The sequence below is a fragment of the Athalia rosae genome, chromosome 6 (genome assembly GCF_917208135.1).
Source record: "Athalia rosae chromosome 6, iyAthRosa1.1, whole genome shotgun sequence".
In the NCBI taxonomy this organism is placed as follows: domain Eukaryota; kingdom Metazoa; phylum Arthropoda; class Insecta; order Hymenoptera; family Athaliidae; genus Athalia; species Athalia rosae.
The window spans coordinates 159796-182065 of record NC_064031.1 but is presented as its reverse complement, the minus strand read 5'-3'; the positions used below and the strand labels follow the sequence as shown (position 1 = coordinate 182065).

The window sequence follows — 22270 nt, the reverse complement described above, 5'->3', positions numbered from 1 at the left end:
TTATTGTTTTAAACGATATATTACTACAAATATTTACACACAAAATATCAAATACTGTTTTAACCTGTGTTGATGCCTCGCAATGAGATATAAATTCTAGGTATGAATTCTAGGTATGAATTCTTCCAAACTCAACAATGACATATTGATAAAATCTATATTAACATATAACTATAGGTATACATGGTTCGTAGATACATATAGTTGTACAAAGATATAGTATGAAAAGTTCAATATATCTATGATACGCCGGCAAAAGAGCACTTGGCGGCAATTCGCTGCCGCGAATCTTGATAATTATAAACTGAATTGAAAGAAAAAATTATAATTGGTAGTAGCGCGTCAGTTCCTGAGATTTTAAGAACCTCATTTTGGTGGGTTCCGATGAGGTAATTAAAAAAATAAGATAAACCAAAATTAACTCAAATATATCTATATCACCAAAGCACTAATCTACCCATATCATATTTTTTTTCCAATCAAAAAATTGATACTACATTTTAAACATTTTCTTCACCTTGAAGGTGGTCCACCATTTTCCGTACCCAACCTGCTCGGCTCTGGCCTGCAGAAACATCATCTTTTCCAATTGCATTTGTATTCGTAATAGATTCCTGCTCAGATTCAAAATCAACACGTTTTTCCAGCTTCATCATGCTTTGCTGTACTTGAATTGTTGTTCTCTTCACCGACTGAGCAATAGTATTTTGTAGCCCATCTTGAAAGACACTTCGGACCTTTAGGTAATCAGGTTTCCGGGCTACAGCTGGTGGGACTTTTTCGCCTTCTTTCTCTCTCTTAGCCAGTAATTTCGGAATCGTCTCTGGCTTAGGTTTAGCAGGAATAGGAGGAGCAACTTTATATATCGTTGCAACTTTTGTAGAAGATCCACTGGTAGCTGGTATTGATTTGCTAGAAATCACCTCATCCATATCACTAAATATTGCACTATCTCTGAACACTTCATCAATATCAGCATCGACATAATTTTCTATGGTCTCAAATGACTTTTCATAAAAACTATCTATTTCACTTTCCCTACGCTCTTCTAAAGATTTTTCAATATCGTTTTCTTGGACGTGAGAGCACTCTTTTTTCAGTTCTGAGCTTTGACTCGTACATTCAGCACGTCTACTTTCCCCAAAAAGTACTGCCGGGTCTGCATAGTCTGCTTGCGCAATACGAGCTCCAAGCCCAGAACTACCCTGTTTGTAATAAGCGGAAGGAATTGTCAAAGGAACCCTAGAAGGCAAAGTATTAGTTCCCCCAGCTACACATCCCGTGAATGTTTCATCAACGTCGGACGATTCCCTGGAGGATTTGGACTTGATTTTTTTTTTCAACCTGCTGTTACTGTTGCTGTTGTAGCCAGGAGATCGGAATGGCCGTATTTTTTCAGTTTCATGGCCGCATTCTAGAGTTTCAATGCTTTCGGTGGACCTGAGTCCTTGAAACTTAGTGCCTGCCTTGGAAAATACGTTTTTGAAGATGGTTCCTGCGCTACTGTTTGGTCTGTAAATTTTATGATCTGGATGTACGTTTGTGCTTGCAGAAGTAGCAGAGTGGAGTTCGGAATATGGATCAATAAATGCTTCTTCGAGGGAATAAAAAAATGTAGATGTCGACGTAGATGTAGGGAACTTTGCAATTCTGCCTTCCGGTTGGCAGGATGAAGCGTACCTTTCCATATCCTCAAGATTAATTTCCGCAGGTTTATCGGAGGCTATTGTGAGAGGCCGTTCATTCATTGGCTTTCCATCTCTTTGCAGAAATCTTGATTTTGTTAACTGTGGTTGAGCATCAACGTGAGGATTTATCTGGAAGCTACGAGGAAGTGAGCCACACTTTTGCGTCGCTGTGGGTAAGTCTTGACAAAGTTTAGTCAGCCAGACAGCTGGTTTGGTTGGACTGTCTTCAGCATCAATTTCTTCCTGTTCTCCAATTCCTTCCCACACTTTTTGCAAATTATCGTAGTTACCGAATCCTTGAGACTCATCGTTGCTCTTAGGCTTTTCGACATTAGCGTCACTATGATGCGAACCACGGAATTTTTTCTTCTCTTCTTCACAATGGTTGTTCTCGCTCGATGGTCTGCTCTTCTCATCCACATCATCTTCATTATTTTCTAATGTTGAAGTTTCCCTTATCCGAAGTGCAGTTTGTATGATTTTACTTTCAGTAACAATTCCCTGCCTCTTGAAGGCTTCAAATATTGCTCTTTTCTCGTTTATTCGGTTTGTTCGGTTCTTAGCTTGCATTGATTCGACCGGCGATGATTTGTTGTCGCTGTCAGCTCTAAGATTATCGTAGCGTAGTTGTAGTTCTTCTTTCGGCGGAGGAGAAGTCGAATTTCTTGCATTATTTGCCCGGAGTAATCGTTGCTCGCGTCTCGCTAATCGCAAACGAGTTCCTCTATTATTACTATTATTGTTATTATTATTATTGGTTGTGTCGTTTTCAGTCTCGCTATCATCAGATGTATCCGGTGAAACGCGCTTATGGAATCTTTGCTGCTGCCGCATATTTATTATGCTGCTCGTCCGCTGTTTTTCCAACAATTTCTGGAAATCTCTATTCTGCATTAATATGTGTCCGACTATTTCTTCCATCGTCTGTGCCACCTGTTCTTGTTTATCGTTATTTTCTTTGGTACTCAATGCAGTGGGTGTAAAAGCGGGTAGTGGCGAAGGAGGACAGGAAGGGGGAGGAGAAGGAGAGTTATTATTCAGGGACTGCACGATCGAAGGTGCTTCCGCATCGTCTACTGTTTCATAATGCTCTGTATTAAGTACAGTTTCTTCGGTGCAAGCCTCGCTATCTTTTTCTTCCTCGTCAGACTGATTCAGCGATACGTAAGACTGAAAACCAGGTTCAGATTTTCTCCTCCAACTGGCGAATCGGTCCTGAAATAAGCAACGCATTTGTGACAATCCATTGATCTCAGGGGACATTGGAAAATTCGTCAGATGTAAAAAAGTTACAACATACCTTAACTTTGGACGTCCGACATTCCGCGGATCTATTCAGACTTCGATCTCTACTGTTGCTTATTATAGACTCGGTGGACTGATTTTTACTCACGCTACTTGGTAGGTCCTGAAATTTAGCAACAAGTAATATTAATTTGGGTGTTTGTGTGTAAAATTAGCAGCATGATCATCTCTAGATAAATATATAATACCTCGGTAGAATTGTTAAGAGAAGAAGGATTGTTAGGTGTAGCAGGTTGTAGAAGTGTAGCAAAATGCCAAACAGTTGAGCTCACCTCAACGGCAGCTGGACTAATATCAGTCTTGCGACCAGTTTTTCGTAATCTCTGCCTAAGTCCTGTCTCAGACTTACGTCTCTCCCTTTCTTGCTTTCGCTTTTCTAAATATTCGGGAGGTGCCGAGTGCTGTTTTTTAGCGGATGTTCTGTCTCCGGCAGATTCGTCTGCAATTTGTACGATCATATGTTTTTATTTACTATTGAATATGAGATCAAATAGCTGTAAAATGTATTGATTTTTATTAATATTTACCATCAGGTGGCGTCTGCCCGAGCTGCATGACTAGCTGTCTGGCGTGTGAGGGAATCACTGCGTTATAGTTTTCAAGTATGACTCTCTTGATTTGCATAGTCCACTCTCTTTTTTGTTCCAAGTTTCGAGCCTATGCAAAAATAATCAGACTCTAATTGAAACGACGAAAAACATGAATAAATTTTTCTAAAATAGGTACATTGATTTCTGGAATTTTTAATAATATCTCGAATGGTAAAACTCACCCTAGACCCATGCGTTCTGTAAAACCGCATTTTTATGTTACGAAATTGTCGATAACAATCTGTTTGATCTATCCAAAATGACAAGTATGAAAATAATATAGATAATAATAAATTACCTGTAACGTGTATTGGAGACGCGGATTATCGAACGGAATAACATGAAAGCTGAGTGCTTCTCCTGGAATGCTTTCAATGAGCATCAAATTCGAACACTGGAATGGTAAAAAAAAGATCGATAGTCCTCGTGGTTTCGGCGGACCAAAAAATTACGGGTGATAAATAAAACTTACCACAATATGAGCTTTGTAAACGAGGAGTCCATCTTCTTTCTTCTTGGTAAGAAGCAGCATTCTGTCGAAGAGAAATGCATGCCTTGGCGCCTTTGCACCACGCATGCGAAATCTTCCCTCTGCCACCAATTCCCCGCTGGTTGTAAGATCTGGTCCAGGCCAACCGTACAATAAAGATTGAATTTCTTGAACACGAACTGCGTGTTCATGTTTTCTTTTCATTACGTTAATGTGACGCGCGATCCCAGTCATCGCTGCTAAGGCACCTTCGATGGCGTTTATAGTACCAAAGCTTATTTCATTTTCACCGACTTCTGCATCGCATTCCTTCGACAAATTCTGTAGCATGAAAATAGCTGACCATAATAACGTTCTCCGATCGGAAATTACCAATTCTAGCTCAAATAAATCGTCTCGTAAATACCTGTAAGAGCAGATGGTACTTCAATATTCTCTGGACAGGTTTGAGGAGGAAAGAACCGAGCGGCAAAGCGTGTCCAAGAGCCGCCTGCCTTTCCCGAAATGCACTTGCTGTTCGCTCATGTCCCATTAAATCTGTTAACACCGCGACTGTCCTGGAACAAGAATAATCATCGATAACATCGAACCAATAACAACATTGAATTAATTTGAAGAGTGCTCACTTACCTGGGATAGTTGGTACAATATTCGGTATAGACTTTGAAGCCGGAATTATGTTTAATAAAAGTATTCGCCACACAGACCGGATCCAATTCGCATTCTTCTATTTCCTTTAGAAATTCACTATTGAATTCGTAAATATCTTCAATATTGCTAAACAAATCACAGAGTTGTGGTTCATCCATTAACGATGTTGGATCATCTCGCCAAAATATAAGATATCCCTGAAACGAATAGACAGTAAAACTTCATTCCACGAATACACGGTCAATGAAATCGATCAAGAATCAATGGAAACCATTATTGAATGGAGAGAGATCCTTGTAAACAATATGTTATTCAATATGGCCATCCATGACCTGACGCATGTGAGTTCAACTCCATTAAGTTTAATGTCCGTTCATCCTAGCTTATCAAATTTGGCAAACAATGAGTCATTGTTTTATCCGGATACCGAGACATCAAATTGATGATAAATTGATATACATCCTGATCAACAACAACGAATGTACATTGCAAAGAGGGTAGACATATTCATCCGGTAGCATATGCCGTGGGTATGTACCAGCGAAATAAAAAAGCGGGATACTCGCGGAACCGCGAGCATCATGCACCAGATCGAAAATTGATCCAATAAAAATGTCATGCATTGTTGATGAGATTTTTTCGAATGAATGATGACATTTTTCGACGTCTATTTGAATACACTCCACAGCTAGATTTAATAATACCTGTATGACTTGGCGAAGGTGTTCTACGTAGACCGCTTCGGTATCCACAATCTCCAACAATACTCTTTCCACAGGGTTAAGATGAGGATCGCAATACCTTGGTCTACTTTGATATGTCGAAGGTTCTCGCTCTACACTATCGCTCCGTTGGTTACTACCAGTGATTCCAGTTCCACCCCGACAAATGCTATCAGATACAGTAACCACACCACTATCGCCAGACCCTAGGAAAGTGTTTTCAAAGATTACAATCAGAGAAAAAAAGGTAGCATTTCAACGCTATTCGAAAAAAACTGTCGATGAGTTCGCAACAGTTGTCATTTTATAAGTTCAATTATACCTTGTGAACTGGCGCAGTTATCAGCGAGCGATTCAACGGAAGCTAAGTACGGATTGACTGCAGATGCGATTCCCTGATTGCTACATCCACTTGAAGAGGTACTAGAAGCTATAGAACTTCCTGACAACGGTCTTCCACCATTTCTACATCTTCTGTTATATCGAAGGGGTGACAATCCATTCGGAGTTCCCTGGTTATACAAAGATTTTCTTCCACAGTCAAGTGCTTGACATTCGATTTGATTTCCACCAATCTTTCTATCCGATTCCCGACCGTCGATATTCAAATCCTTACGATCAATCACATCATGATTATCGACAACATTGATTTTCACATTATTCTTTGCTGCGGTATCCACGACGGAAGATATAATTCCCTTAGATTCCATCTCTGCGCCAATTTTATCTGATTTTCGTTCCTCTCTGCACTGAAGGGTCGGTGGTAAAGACTCTGGCGCGTATAACGGATTCAAAAGTGAACTTCTACGCGATTTCGATACCAAACTCAATCGTTTTTGAAGAGCAGCTGGTATACTACAGGATGGCAATCCCACATGATTATTGCAGGTCGAACCCCTACGTACAAGTTCGTCGAACATCCCCAGTAATTGAGGGACCAGGTCCGTCGAGGTACCTGAAAGAAAAAAAAAAAAGAGTTCAAAGATATGTTCCATAAATTTGTGAAAAAATATGTGCGTCATGTGTTCCTCCTGTAGCGATAAACAAAAGTAATAATTCCATCGTTACGTCGACGATGCAGGCCGCGGACGTTCATTTCCGGTTTTTTAGGTCGACCGTCCCCGTCGTTGTGAGTTACGTTATCTCCTTTTAGCTCCGATTTCTTTTCGTTGTACTCAATAAAGCCTCTTTTTTGATATAGGTGCAACGATACTGCAGTCATTTATCCACGCATGCATGGATGATGGATCGATCCATGCGGTATATACAGCAATAATAAATACTCTTCCGTATCGTACCGAAACTCTTAACGCTCGCACGATTGAGAAGAATGTTTTCCAATTTCCGCGGCGGCAGACGTGAAATCACGTGAAATCAGTTCACTTATAACCGCAGTTAGCTACTGTGTAGTTGCATAGCGTTACAATTATACCTACATGCCAACATCTAAGAGGGTACCTGTAGGTATAACTATACTTGCTAGTTCCAACCAGACTTTTCCTTTCCCCATCTGCGCCTAGATAGGCGATATAACACATTATCTCGTCCATAATGGTAGCTCCCTGCAGCGGTAGCAACGGCTACACTTGATAGACTAAGAAAAACTATTGCTAAAAATAGTATCATGCTGCATCAACTTTCCTATGCAGTTTGGATAGGATACGAGGAGGAGCGAGAAAAAGAAAGAGATCCATGTATTTGTAAATGAAAATGATTCGATTCTCCGAAAAGAATATTTTCCTGATAACAACTTTCGAAAAATGTATTAAAGAATTATTTGATCGTTCACGGACTCGGGAATTTTATCAAGTGAAGTCACTTTGATAAAGGGAACTGCTGCCTACTGCGGTACACATGAGATAAATCCTATATATTGCTGACGTAATATTTCATAATTTTCCGGCAGTGGAAAAATTGGGTCGACCGGACTGTTTAAATTTACAGACATGTTGGAAAAGAGAAGTCCTTTACTCGTAAAATCGTATTCACATGGAAATGAGGAAAATATAACGTTACAATTTCTTTCAAGCATATAATAAGAGGATGTCTTGGCATCGCGACCACGGCCACGTTTGTAGCAATGATTCCTCACGCCTTGCAATTCTGCGTAAATTACAATTGAAGGATAAATAATTCTTCTCGGATATAAGTACGTACAACACTTGGTTGAAAAATTATGAAATGTTGAATACTCTATAAACAGACAAGAATCAGCAACCGTGAAAAAGCAGATGAATTTTCGTTTAAACTATAAGAAATACAGCGTTGACAGTTGATTGTTTTCAGATCGGTTCAAGAGTCTTAAACGTGGTAAATACCTGATACTAGGAATAAATATACAGATTGGATTGTAAAATCAAAGAAGAAAGAAATGCAGAATTGAGGAAAAAATCAACCAACTTTAACTGCAGCAGCAGCCGAGTTTCAGTTCACCCATATATCAGCATTTCAAAAGCATTAGCTAACATCGCCATAAACAATAACGTTATACCGTCGAAAATTATACTTGGGAAAAAATAAATTCCAAACTAAATTCCTACAGCATTCCTAATAACAAGAAAAGAATGCAAAACACGTGTGTCACATATTTATACGTGTGTTGATATTAAAATTAAATTTTAAATTATATATTAAAATCTGAACTCGATATGAGTCACTAGTAATTCTACCGCATATCCTTCACATACATCGTAACTTTTTTCCAGAAAGTTTTAGCAATCTTGTGGTCTTTTTCACACTAATTGCATCTCTATGAAGTTTTTCCTCCAACGTATGAATATGGTTATAGAATTCGTCGCCTACTATAAAGCTAAAAACTTTACGTGGTAGATTTCAATGGGTATTTATAGGTATACTTTTTATCGCTCGTTCGGTAGACCCATAAAATAAAACCCATAGATATACCGTGCTGCACCCACTGCAGGATGCAAAACTCTCCAAAAACCATGCATACGTGCATAGATGTATACGCGTATACCGAGTCAACATAATGCAGGCCTCGACCCTGCACAGCAGCTCAAAAACTACATTTGCCTTCACCGTTCTTTCGTTGCTCGAGATTACGATACAAATACCAGTTGAAACAACAATCGACTGTAATTCAGTCTGAACCGTTAAATTGCATCTCTATTTTTCTTACGAGCTAATTTACAAGAACGCAGATGAATTCATTTCGATACCAATAATACGTTCAACGATAAGTAATAATTGGTCAATTGGGAGTGACTACTGCTTCTTGATATTAATTCGTATCTTTCCCTTTTGGTACTGACAATGAGAAAACGGTCGAAACTTGAGCGGTGTGCACACCCAGTGACAGTCTTAACGTGTTCGAAACTATGCAGGAAACGCGTGTTCAAAAGTTGATTTTCAAGTAGCACTGACGCCGGTTGTTGGTCACTGTTATACCGTGGAATATTATGACTCACGGACAGTCGGTCGGTCGCTGTTCATAATTTTGGTGAAGCTTTTGTAACCGTATTGTTTCACAAGATTCTTCAAAAGCCCAGAGTAGATCTACAGATTTTTTTTGAATAGGCAACGCTAAGAATTCTGCTCGATTAAATAATGTTTAATCATTTTACGTAGAATATTAAATAATCGTGATATAAGAAATTCCACATTGCGAGTGATCGTGACATCCATTAATATTGCAAATATAAAAAATATCATCTGACATTTAAATTTTACAAGTTTCAAAATGGCGTATACACACACGATAGGTGTACACCGATGTGTATAGCTATTTCAGTTTATGAACTGTGATTCCGTTCGATAAAAGCGAAGAGAAATATTTCGTAACAATTATTTCGTAATTCGTTGCTGCACGTTTGTACGTCTGTAGTGCAGGCATAACGATGTTCGTATAGCTTTTTATAGTATTGTATCGCCATCAGATATGAGTGAATACATGTCATACAATAAATCTGCGTGATATGCGTACAAATTTATATCCTCCGACTTACCTGACACACGAAATTCTTAGTAGTAATTAAAACGCGTGAAAATTCTCTCCATAAATTTGAGACAACTACTACATTCGCTGCTCACACCGTGCATCGATTTCCATTGCTACGATAAAACTGCAGTAGCGAACCCATATTTGTCACCGTAAAATACAATGCGCTCTCAATTCTAATTTGTGTTGAAAGGAAAAAAAAAAAAATTGATAAAGAACACTAGACTGCTACTCAATTGACTGATGAATAAGAGGAGCATGAGTTGTAGTAAAATTATATACTATAACATTCTACATAACATATGACAAAAACTACGAGATACACGCAGAACTTGCGATTATGCAATGCAGATTTAAATTGTTTAAAATTTTTCACACCGCGACCTGTTCTAAAAACTTTGATAGCGAGTGAATTCAATCACATGCACGATCCCCGAACTGTTGGTCTATTTACGAATATATTCATTATTTATCTATTTAATTTTTCGTTCACTTCCGTCATCGTACCTCGAGAGGTACCGCTGTATGATTTTCAGTAATGAACAACAAGTAACGAGCAACGAGAACAGGACGAAGTCACTTCGCTGACTGAGTCAATCAAACCCGTCTCGTTCTCCTTCTCTGATTCACAGAGGATCAGGTAGCCCGAGTAGCGGGAGCTGATTGTGAGAGAGACTAGCTAGGTATAGGTATAAATATACCTGTGTCTTCGCACATGTACATTTATATATGTGTACAGGTATATAAGCGTCGGTGGTAAGAGACGAAAGAAAAAGGGGGGAAAAGGTACAACAGGTAGATGCTAGGTTCATAAATATACCGGGTGTTCGCTCTAGGCAACGATTCGAACCATCATCCGAGAAAAAGCGACGTCTCACTGGATAGAAAAATCATATTTCGCAGTCTTTTTTCTATCGTTGCACCGTGCGACAGATGCCTGAGGAATTTTTTTCCCCCTTCGGTGGGACTGCATTCTATTAATTTTCTTATTATATAGGAGAGGATATCGAGAAAAGAGGGGATCAAGTTTCAGAGTGAAAAACGAAGAAAAAATGAGAAGGAGGAGGCCATAGCAATGTAGCGTGTAATGAATTACAACGAGGCTGTGACTTACCAATCGTAAGGGAACTACGCGATGCGATGCGCCCTGTCTGACTCATCTCGCGTGCTGCTGCCGTCGTCTTTTTAATTTATTTGCTTTTTACCTTCGCTACTATCATCTCAAACCGTGTGTCTTATAAATATATATCTATGGATACGCATAAGTATACTTGCACACACGCGTATCACAAGTTATTGATATCCCCAAGTACCCAAACTTCATAATCTTCTCGGAATCAAACGACAAAATCTAACGCCCTATTATATACAACGTAATGATTGTAATATCGGTTTGATAAAAAATTTATCAAATCATCGGGGTGTGGAGAAGTTGCATATTTCTTATCCAATACTTGAAAGCGGTACAGAATTTGTACGCGTACATATTTCAGTCACTATAATACTTAAGATACTTGTGATTTGTCTGCAAATACTTGACTGATAACTGAAACGTTGAATCACAAACTAAATTTTCTTTCATACGATAATAGCGATGATGATGTTGAATATTTTTATAGCTACCGTGAGATTATATAGCTGTAGTTTTTGCGCGTCTGGCCATCGTCGTAGTCGACATCGTCTATGAAAATTTGTCATTTTTGAGGTCTGTGATGAATTTTTGTCTCTCTTTTTGTTTCGTTAGAAACTTATTTTTTTCATCGTCTTGACCCTCGAGTTGAATGAGAGTACAACTCGAGGCGTCAAGTGAGAAACAGACAACTTCCATATAATACCTATACGATATTATGTACATTGAATGGAGAACCACACGAAGAGAAAGACTACAGCGGCGCCGACCTACATATCGAAAGGAGCTTGAAAACGAACCGTATAGTAGCTCAAGACCATTTCTTTTCATTCGTTGGAATTAATTGCCACCGGTAATTGGTGAATTGAGAAAAGTGGATGAAAAGGAAAAATCAATGCTCAGGTTTACGAAGAGTGCAATTGTACTATATGATGTTCAAAATAGGGTTGAATTTTGCCCAGAAGAGCAATTGATGAAATTTCACACACCCGAGAAGGTTGGTAATTATAAATAAATGTATGTGTACACGCGTTTATAACGGAAAAACGGACACGATAGAGAGCATGAGAAATAAAAATGAGTAAATAAAATGGAAAGAAAAAAGAGAGAAGAATGGAAGAACGTTTCATGTATAAATTGAATCGAATGACGGGGGGAGAAAGAAAACAAGCGTAAGATAAAGAAGGATCGCAATATTTTTCAGCACAAACATTAGCGTCGACGTCCACTGCATCAACGGCAGTAATCGCGTCGTCGCGGCGCCGAGTTTGTGCTGCGCTACATAAGAGCATCGTGCTACCGCAGTAGTCTCAGTTAAGGAAGATCGAGAGACCGCGATGCAATGAACTTTTTCTCGAATAGCTGACGGCGCCGGAGTTCTTCGTCGACTCCTGTGTTACTTGCTGCTCAGTCGCTGCTATTCGTGATGCTGAAGATGACGAAGACGATGTTGGTTGTTTAATGTAATTATAAGTATATCCGTACGACGAGGTGACCAGATAGTGAGAAATAAGTAATTTTTTTTAACCACGCACAGAGTCATTGCCAAGCACTGAATGATAAAGATAATCGATCGATATCGATGCGTAGGAGGGATGTTCAATTCAAGATCTAAACGCAGTTGATAATTTCTCGGTCTATTAGGACTCGCATGTATTTCTGCATCGATCAATCGGTATAATCCCTGATACAAGAGTCAAAGAATATGTGATTCGAACATTGCGGATTTGAGACAGTTGCAAGACCGCGCCTCGCAAATTAAACTCTCGAGTAGCAATAATCATAATAACAATAACGATAAAAACAATAACAATAATCATCACAACCGGCAATTCTCGCAATTGACACCCGCTGCTAATGATGCTGCTGCGTTCGCCGCATCTGCAAGTCTAATTCATTGAATAGTCTTGAATAAGTGCATCGGAATGATGAAAGAAAAATTTCAACAGCACGACCAGCGAGTAACAATTCTGTCTGCATTTTTATCAATGCACGTATAAATTTGAGAAAGCCCAAATACAAGTCAACGATGCACTGGATTAAATAAATTAAAATCAATGAAATGCTGAATTTTATCACCAGAAAATTTCGGTGTTTCAAATAAATTCTTGAGCATATAATAGCATTAGCAGCAGCTGGTCGAAAAAATCTCGCACGGTTGTACGCGTACCTTCATTCTTATCCCGGCAACGCAAGGTTAAATTTTTCTAATTCTCGTCTCGCTATTAATTAACCCTAATTGGGATTCGTCTCCGTCCTCTCCGCACCGCGTATGTTAGCGAGGACCAAGAAAGAGCTGTGGTATTAAAATAATTGGGGAAGTTTGCGACGGTATTTTCATCTTGAATCATTAGGTAATTAATAAATCGCCTTATTCAAAGTACTGTAATTTATTTTACGCCTATATTTTTCGAAGTTCATTTGACACGTGAGACTTGGAATAACAACGAATTTCTATTCGTATCTTATCTGAACTGACCCGTTTCCTCTGATAACGATCACCTGTGGTACACCTTCGGTATTACTATGTACTCGTCGCACTATCACGTACGGAAACTGTAACGGACTAATCGTTATTATTATAAGATAATTAAAGAACTGTGACTAGCTAACATGATCATAGAAGAGAAAAAAAAACCAAAAGAGAATTCTTCATCTCCTACGTTGAATCAGAGAAAATTCACAACTATTGATTCTCGTCCTCGAGAACCGTACGTGAATTTCTAACTGTTCTTACACCGTAGTGCGGTGTGAGTATAAATGCATGGCATCGTCGTTAATATTATATACTAAAGTCGAAGTGCAACTTTTCCAGCGATTCTAATACTCATAAACCTCGTGCTCATGGTTATGCTTATATGGACGCGAATATGGCGCATTATTTAAGCTCACAAAGGCATTCCTTTCCATCTGACGCCATGTGTTGGTTACGCATCGTCCAATGAGTTTCACCAGTTCATATTTCATTTCTGCAGTTCAACCCCAAAATGAGCTCAATCGATATTTAACTAACCGTTAATTCGAGTACAAGTCAAAATATTCTATGATAAATTCGTAGGGAAATCGACTGACAAAATTCTCTACACGCTCCACGTTTATATTCTCTTCTATAGACCAATCAAAAACCGTTGCACACGTTATACGGTAAGCACACGCACTATAATTAAGAGAAAATGAATAAATGGAAGGTGAAGAAGAGAGGAAGAGAAAAAATAATCAAAGAAGAGAGTATAGAGAGAACAAACAATGTGAAGTGGTTCCCGAATGTACAGTGAGCCAGACTCGAACCGCCTGCTCCATTTGCGAAATTCGCTCATTGTCAGTCCTTCCGCGATGCGATGTATAGATGTAGTATACAAATATAATATTAACGAGTTTAGTAGATAATTATTCTACGATGATTGAAGCTTCGGAAAAAAATTGATCGGCTTTTGAAACATGAAAGACTTGTACCTGTATCTTAAAAATATGGTCTACTCACATGGAATTAATTGCGATCGTTGTTGGATCCATTTTCCGATTGGCAATCCGTAAATATAATGCTTCGTTTATGTTTATCAATACAATTTCGGGATTGGAAAATTTGTCGATCAATCACATGTATAGTCGTCAAATAAATTGCTGGTATATTAATTCACTCCGCGTTTTCATCTACGATTCGTCAAATTTCGCAAATTCACTGTGTTCGGAATAATCGACTGATTACAATTGCTCGACTTTGAGGAAGCAGCCGCAGGCTATCCGGGTGACTTCAACCAGACTAATACAAATGCCAGTTGATATCACAAGCCTCGCGGATTCTGGTCAGAAGAATTTGCCTTATCTACAAATCAAAATCAACATGCGCAGTATGTGAATCAGACGTAACTGTACATACGCATATACATAATGAACTTTATAAAAGCAAGAGTAATGCGCGATGTGCGTGTAATGCGCTTTTTGATAAGAGAATTGAAAAAAGATTTCATTTATCATTTCCTATGTATTGTGCCTAAAATAAATATGTGCGAGTCGCAAAATTTTCTTTGTCGATATCGATCAAAGTAGTAAGTCCCGTGACTAATGCGACGATGCAATAAATATTTATCACTTTTTTGATAACAATCAATGAATTTTCACCAGGTAAGACACGTTTCTCTTACGACTAACGAGAACAAACCGCTTCACGACTGAATTATTTTCTATTTCAACTGTTCTCATATAATGTACGCCCTGAACTGCAATGGCAGCAGCAGCAGCAGCAGCAGCAGCAGCAACAGCAGCAGGAACGGTATTAAAGATATAATACCTCCTACGAAGCGCTTTCGCCTTGCATCGTGCAGTTGTGAGTGCATTGCTCGTAGATGTATATAAATATACATTACACATATACGACATATACGTAAGCACATGTATTAGAGAACCAGAATTACACCGTGCACGAGAGGACCTACGGGGCGCGGTCTTTGTCACAAAAACTTATACTGCAATTCCATCTCCTTCTTATTGTAAGAAATTTTGATTCTATAAAAGTTTGAACAATTTGGAGAATTTGTCGTGAATCGTGACGTCAAAATTCAAAAGCTCAAAAAACATTGAATCCAAATTCGCGGTCCGGAGTTCCAAAAGTTTCAGTTCTTGATAGAACGAATGAAATTCTGAAAACGTTTCAAAGACCGAGTGTACGTAGGTATGTGGGACGATCAAAAAAGTTTTGGAAGCTTGTATCGTTAAAAAAAAGCAAACTATTTAGATCCGCAGGGGGTCGAATTATCCGAAGAGGGTACCGTTTGTTTGATATAATAATACCGCGCTGCAGGACAACTGCGGACAATGAGCACTTTGTAGCCGACCAACGGCAATTTTACACATATGAATGCATACATCTACAAAGAAAAATGTATAAGACATATAAAACGATACGATAATGACATTTGTCAATATACGGCATACCTACACCTCCGTACGTGTGTTGCAATTGTCAAAAAACTGATATAATTATCGTTAAAATTTATTCGTCAATAGATACTTTGGGATGAATCTATTGCAGTGTAGTACACGATGCGAATAGTTACTCAATACGTACTATATTTTATATAGATATATAACAGGTAGGTATAATACTATATGTATAAGTTCTCCGGTGTAACTTGACCATATATGGAAGGTGGGTAAACCTTGAGGATATACCTCGAGAAACACACCGGTTATAAATTCATCCTACCTATAGATATGTAACATATATATTTATACGTACGTGCACGTACAAGTATACGTGTACAGCAGTCACTGTACCCGTCGACTTTTTTCTATTATGTTTATTTTTTATTTCTGCAGACCAATCGCTATATACCATCGATTCCGAGTGACTTAAACTTTATACATCGATGATAAGCGTCACATCACGCAGCTGCAGAGGTTACGTCGACGATGCAAAGATTCATTTTTCTCCATAGCATATACCGTTATCGTATTGTTTATTTTATTTCGATTTTTCGTTTTTCAAATAATACGCGCTATCTCAATTCAAGAAGTTCAACTGCGTATGAGATACGAAAACTTTTATTTTGAAAATTCGCAGTTCGGTTCCAGCATATTAATTTCTGGTGTAATGAGCATGAGAAAGGAATCTATTTGGGAGAAACAAAGATTGCCATTTTCTTGGACTCGAAATAGTCGTCGACGCTGCGGTCTTACTTTTTTTTTGTCGTAGCTCGCACGGTTATAACAAATTAAAATTAAATTTTTCTATTTTATCACCGCGAAACCGCCGTTAAAGGATTATACCGATAATAAACTATGAATTGACAAGAGAAAAAAACCTGAGAGATCGTGATAATCGAGAGCTGATAATATCGTACTTTTAATAAGTCACGCAAGTTATGACTGCAGTAAAATGTAACATAAAATAACCGCCTCAGCACGTGCGACTGGATTATTTCTGACCGCCTATGGAATAGGATATAACAAACTATCTTCCATATCATCTACACGATTTTTTCTTGATATTTTTCGAGAGTTATTCGACATTCTTTCTTTGTTCGTGTATATTATGAGTTATCGTCAGCGGGGATAAGTTGTTAAAATCTGCTAGAATTCGCATGATATCTCGTTACGACATTTTCCTAAAACCGATCAAAGCCTTGAAAATTCCATAAATGAGTGGATGTGTGTCGCCAAGGAAATATTTCAGGAACTAAAACGCGCGAGAATTTTTTATAATTTTGTTTTCTAATTTATGGAGATTTACAAATTGAAAAATTGATCGTTATTGCGGAAGAGCAAAAGGTAATATATATTCGACGATTTGCTTTTCTTTAGAGTAACTTCTCTCGTATTATTCAAAGGCGTACATATAAAGTTGCCGTTGGAGTGCAGAGAGACGTTTGTTGGGAAGAAACCGGATCTTTCGTATACACGTATGGTACGTACGTTACAACTTACATACGGTGCACTGACATAGCATAGCCACGATGGCTTTGCAGAGTCCCCGAAGACTTCAACTTCAACTTAGGCTTAAACAACATCACGAACCACAACTAGGAAGAAGTAATTCTCGACCGTGCGTACGCTGCTGTTTCAGATACGGATATATAAAGTATGTGACGTTGATGCGCGTTTGATGCAGTTTGTCGTTCAATCCTCCAGCCCGATGTAATGCCTTATATACCGGCATACCATGTGCGTCAAATCATCCACATTTGTGGTATCTACTTGTCCTTATTGTATACCGCGATACAAAATAATTATGGAATTTAAAGAGAAATGAAACGCGATTTTTGACAACCCGCAGCTTCTCAGCAAAACCAATATTTTACATGGACATAAAGAATACGCAAAAAACTGAAAAATTACCACATGATTTTATAACAACCTCACCCTCATTTCGCATCAATCTTGTAAATAATTATTCTTTTAATTTTCCTAATTCGTCATTGCACGAATTTTTCTATACCTATACAAGCTTCTTGTCAAGGCCCTCCTGACCTCATCTGCAATTATCTATGTATAAATCATGTTATCATCATCTTCAGCTCTTTGGCTTCTTTCTCGTTACGTGTACCTAATGTATATTCGTGCGTCGTCATCTCAGAATACATATTTTGATTGCGCATATAAAGTAGATAATGTTTTCTGTCTTCCGTCTGGAGCGTAAAGCGCATACCAGTCGAACGTTTATCATTATAAATGTGATGCATAAATTGCAAAAGTAATAATAATGACGATAAGTTGTTCCTGAGAAGTGAAATTAAACACTTGATTCAATCAACTACATCTTTATCATTTTTTTCCTCCTATAATTCATGCGTGAAAAAGTAATAAAACCCATAAATCATGAGAAACAGAATGTCACACCTAACTAGGTAGGTATGCATGTACTCATACGTCAGAAGGCTTTCACACATAGTTTTTTTTAACGCGAGCTCACGATGTTATAAATACGATTCGAAATAAACGTCGCGTATATATACACCTACGCTTCATACTTTAATATACCTATATCTACAGGTGTGTATCTATACATGTAAGTACGAAAAACTATTTATTATACAATAACTAAGCCGGCCCACCCTTTGCTCTCTTTCTTTCTTGCTCCGTATAGTTGGTCGTCTGTTCCATGCTCTGCATTGACTAGAAGTTTTACCTTCATACTTTGTCTAATATATGCATAGAATATATGGGTACATATTTCTAGCATCCTAGCTGCTGGTCTACGTATACATACAGTGTAGTGCATGAAATTCGGAGCTAAAGACACTCGAATAACTAAACTTGCACCAGTCAAGATGCATGTGCAGCGCACAGTTATAGGAGCAGGTATAATTATAGATCTGCTGATATTTCATTTGGAAGAGGAGAAAAAAGGTTTTCATTGATCCGCGATATAATTTTGTCAATTATTTTTCCAAGAATAATTAAAATATAATCATGATGATGTATTGAAAATTTGAAGTTATCATAATCGCGTGCGTGCTTCATTTTCGTAACACACTTCATGTACGTACATACATATGTATATCATAATAAAACGCGCAGTCAGCAGAAAATAAAAACCAAAAAAACACAGCCGATTATTCACACGAGCTGCAGCGTGCAAATTGTTGATTTTATAAAGTTTTTAATATCACGAGACCGATCATATGCAGTCAGGTAACGTAAGATCGCGTCAAGCTACATTACATCTACACCTATACAGTTTGCAAGAGATACAACCGCGAGGATATTATATTCATGCTACGCTGTGTATAAAATGCGCAGTCAAAGGAAACCCAGCAGCAGCAGCAACAGCAGTAGCAGCAACATGGGCCAAAGTCTGCATCCGGCAAAGAAAGAGTTTTTGTCTCATCGCGTAGCTTATACAACACCAGCGTGATCAAGCAGTGGTAGCATTTTTAACGTTGCTTAGCTTCAAGAAGAAATGGAAGGCTATTTTTTCATCTGCAAATTTGGAATCCGCATTAGCAATAAGTGTTGAGAGTGAATGAAGGATACGGTCCCGTTTGGTTTTCAAGGGATAGAAGGAATTGCATAGTACTATCACCAAGATCTGGGTTTCAAGAACAGAATTTAATTTCCCCTTTTTAAGGATAAGTTGCAGTCTTTTTGAGTTGGCGAATCGTCAACGTACGATGCGTGTCGTGTCCGTTTCAATTGCAGTCTAGATTGCTGCAGTGGATCGCGGGCTTTAATCTAATCCAATAGTTATACCTGGTATTGGTTGAGCTACAGCACAGTTTGCATCAGAAAAGGTAGGATCATGCCGCGGTTGGGTGTTGGTTTTCGTTCGTTTCGAGTTTCTGCTTCACGATTTTTAACTGGACAGCGGGGGAACGCGTTTCTTTTACCTAAACAACCGAGCCGCCCCGAAACCCACGCACTTATACCCTTTTAAGACCAAAACGTGGGCGAATCATTTCCATATTATATATAAAGCCATACAACACATGTATACAGAAACCTTTTCTTCGCTTTATTCTTAGTTATACCTACATATATACCCGGAAAAAAACGTGTCACGAAGGTAGACTGGAAGAAACAGCTGCATTTTCAAAGAATCTTTCTAAAAATCTCACGACAATCGTCGTTTGTGACATTCTACGTTATACATTCATTGCGCTGTTTCAGTTTGAACTTTTAATCGTTCTTTGCCGCCAAATTGATTTTTTTGCATGTATTTTAATTCTGAGAGTTTCTCTATATACCTGTGCATAATATATCTCTCTTTGTCTACCTTCTGCACTAGATTCGAAATTCTAAATTTGTTCACTCGCGTTTTATGTACAGTGCATACGGAATTGCAGAGGCGTTTAGAACGGCGACAATCACCACCGATCGCCTTTGTATGCAGAGGTTTCTCTCCGCCCCCTAATTGATAACGTAATCACGTATAAAAGTACTGGCAATTTACAGCTATTGAACTTAGCTTTCGAGAAGCTCATTTGCAGAATTTAAGATCAACTTACGCAACGAACAGGCCGGTCGAAAAGGTTTCGTAAAACACACGTGCCTCTGAAATATAATAATCCCATTGCGGAAGCGTTGGGATATTTATTTTCTGCTGTCTTCATAATTGTCCTCCAAATTCTACGCGCATGCAGTGTATAATAAACATTCATAATCGACATCTTGATTGCAAGCTTGTCATTAAATCTTTTACAATACACATCGTCTGTAGTTAGATAAAACCAGAGCTTGCATCGTTATATCACAAGGCAACAGATTCGTTTTCGCATAAATATAATATTAATGAATGAACGGGCCACATATAACTATATATGTATAGATTCCACGTAAGTGCAATCAATTGAGGACGTTCACTGATACTGTGCTAACTAAAAGACTGCCTTTACTTTTGCACATGCATGTTACATACATACATTTGTATACTTTAATTAATGTATATCAAAGCTGGGATATTTGAATGATGAAAATCACGCCAAGTAAATTCAAGCACGATATTCAGCAAGGTTTATACATATTTTGAAAAGGAGTGAACATATCTGTTTTGCAATAAATTTGTTCAAAGACTTACCAAAGAAATCTTCCCAGGTATCGGAACCATCGGAATCCACGGCAGTTCCATTACTCGTTGATAAGTTTTCTGCATATCCTGCACCCGATTCGGTTCCCATGATATTAATTATCCTTGGCAATTAGTGTTTATTTCCTCACTACTAAACTTTATGCAAATTATATAATATCCGTTAATCACATACCTACTAAATCACCACATAATTTTTATGTTTGACAATTCATATCAGCTAAAGCCGATGACACAAAAGTATATCGATTCACGTTCATTTTTACAATCGCGCATTATACCTTTTCCAATGAATAAACTCATAGAAACGGAAAGAAATATTGACTAGATAAAAAGTCTTAATTACCGATGGTAGTTTCCAAGATATCCTCTGCACGAGGGTACGACTTCACGTATGTTGTATCGGACTCCGATGAAACGAATAAAAATAACTTGTGATTTCTAATGAAAGAGTGAAGTTGAGATTAGGCATAGGACTGATAATCGTGGTGAGTTTTTTTTTCTCTAATGAATCGGAAATCACGCGTTTCGGGAGCTTTTGGACTCCCCCACACATGCGTTGCTGCACGCTGCAGAGCGCGAGGCGGAGTGAGGCAGACGTTGATCCCGGCCCTCCAACGACCCACCAAACGCGAAAATGAAACACCGACATCCGACGATTGCATACGACCTCCCACCCCTCGTCCCTCAATAGCCCTAGACGACTACCACGCCGACGACGACCCCGCCAAGTCCAGACCGTTGAACTTAACGCGTGAACCTGCGGCTCGGACTTCAGTCGCCGAAGCGACGCGCTCTGTTTATGAGCTTGTCTGTGTTCCCGACTTTTTACCCTAATTCCTCACCCTCCCCCTTGCTCCGAATTCGAATGATCTCTTCGCATGAACCCTTTTTATTCCAGCGTTCATTGTCAGAATATTATTATTATTTTTCGGGACGCGACTCTCCGTGTCTCTCTTTCTCCAAGTACTCCTGTTACAAATAATGAGATCAAATTATTAAATGAATATGAAAAACAAAATGAGATGAACAATTATTATACTACATACTTGAGAGATTCTAGTCAGCTCATTGTACTTGTTTTATGTACACATTTGAGGGACGTGCGTTTCAGTTTTTAGTCCCCTTTAACGCGACACGTGTGCCGAGGGATCCAGATAGGGGCCACAGAAATGGCTCTTCGGTATACTTATATTCAAGAACCGACGAATATATTTGTACGCGGATCGCCGTTCTATTATTAGACGGGGGACCAGGGCCTGCCGTTGCATGCAGGAACGGGATGAATGGTGACTGGATTACCAACATCGGTAGGAGCTCGAACCAACCCGGTCGGTCTCTGTCACATTTTCTGTTTCTCTTTTTATTTTCCAATATTCTTCCAAAACGATTCCACGAAAGAATGTGCGGTGAATATTGTCTTCTTTGTGCTGGTTTCTCTTTTCTTCTCTGCTCTCTTGCAATTCACTCCTTTATTACGTCCCCTCTTCGATAGAACAATACGTAGAGTACATGGACGGTATACTTTGTTTTAAAACGATTCGGGTATCAAGTAAAGATCTGAGTGTTATCTGAACATTTTCATGAACAGAAAATTGAAAAAAGTTAATAAAACATCATCACAGCTTTAAATAAACACGTCACGGCGAATAGGAATTTTCTATCTACTAGATATTCCGACTCATGTTTTCCTATACCGAATCACCCTAAAAATAT

The 22270-nt window shown here is 38.6% G+C and overlaps 1 protein-coding gene across 6 annotated transcripts; it reads right to left on the bottom strand.

The window, feature by feature from the left end:
• On the bottom strand, window positions 1-22257 carry LOC105683163. 6 transcript variants are annotated; one of them, XM_048656381.1, is made up of 13 exons: window positions 21604-22257; window positions 20901-21526; window positions 20546-20687; window positions 5769-6401; window positions 5429-5652; window positions 4704-4921; window positions 4480-4630; window positions 4056-4394; window positions 3882-3977; window positions 3521-3650; window positions 3182-3432; window positions 2989-3096; window positions 1-2903 (listed from the first exon to the last, which is right to left on the bottom strand). In XM_048656381.1, exons 3-13 carry the CDS (start codon window positions 20643-20645, stop codon window positions 501-503), a joined length of 4653 nt encoding a protein of 1550 aa, XP_048512338.1. In that variant the 5' UTR covers window positions 20646-20687; window positions 20901-21526; window positions 21604-22257; the 3' UTR covers window positions 1-500. The 6 variants fall into 6 exon arrangements, with proteins under 6 accessions (XP_048512338.1, XP_012251006.2, XP_048512337.1 ...); XM_012395583.3 differs by having other exon boundaries at window positions 20546-20692; window positions 21604-22256; XM_048656380.1 differs by having other exon boundaries at window positions 20546-21526; window positions 21604-22256.
• Between the last annotated feature and the right edge of the window lie 13 nt (window positions 22258-22270).

Excerpts from the sequence above, each read along its gene's own strand:
- LOC105683163 (XM_048656381.1), bottom strand. The coding sequence starts at position 20,645 with ATGGGAACCGAATCGGGTGCAGGATATGCAGAAAACTTATCAACGAGT. Across the intron at positions 5,653-5,768 it reads TAACTGCGCCAGTTCACAAG|GGTCTGGCGATAGTGGTGTG; the intron begins GTATAATTGAAC and ends ACACTTTCCTAG. Across the intron at positions 3,433-3,520 it reads CGGGCAGACGCCACCTGATG|ACGAATCTGCCGGAGACAGA; the intron begins GTAAATATTAAT and ends TACAAATTGCAG.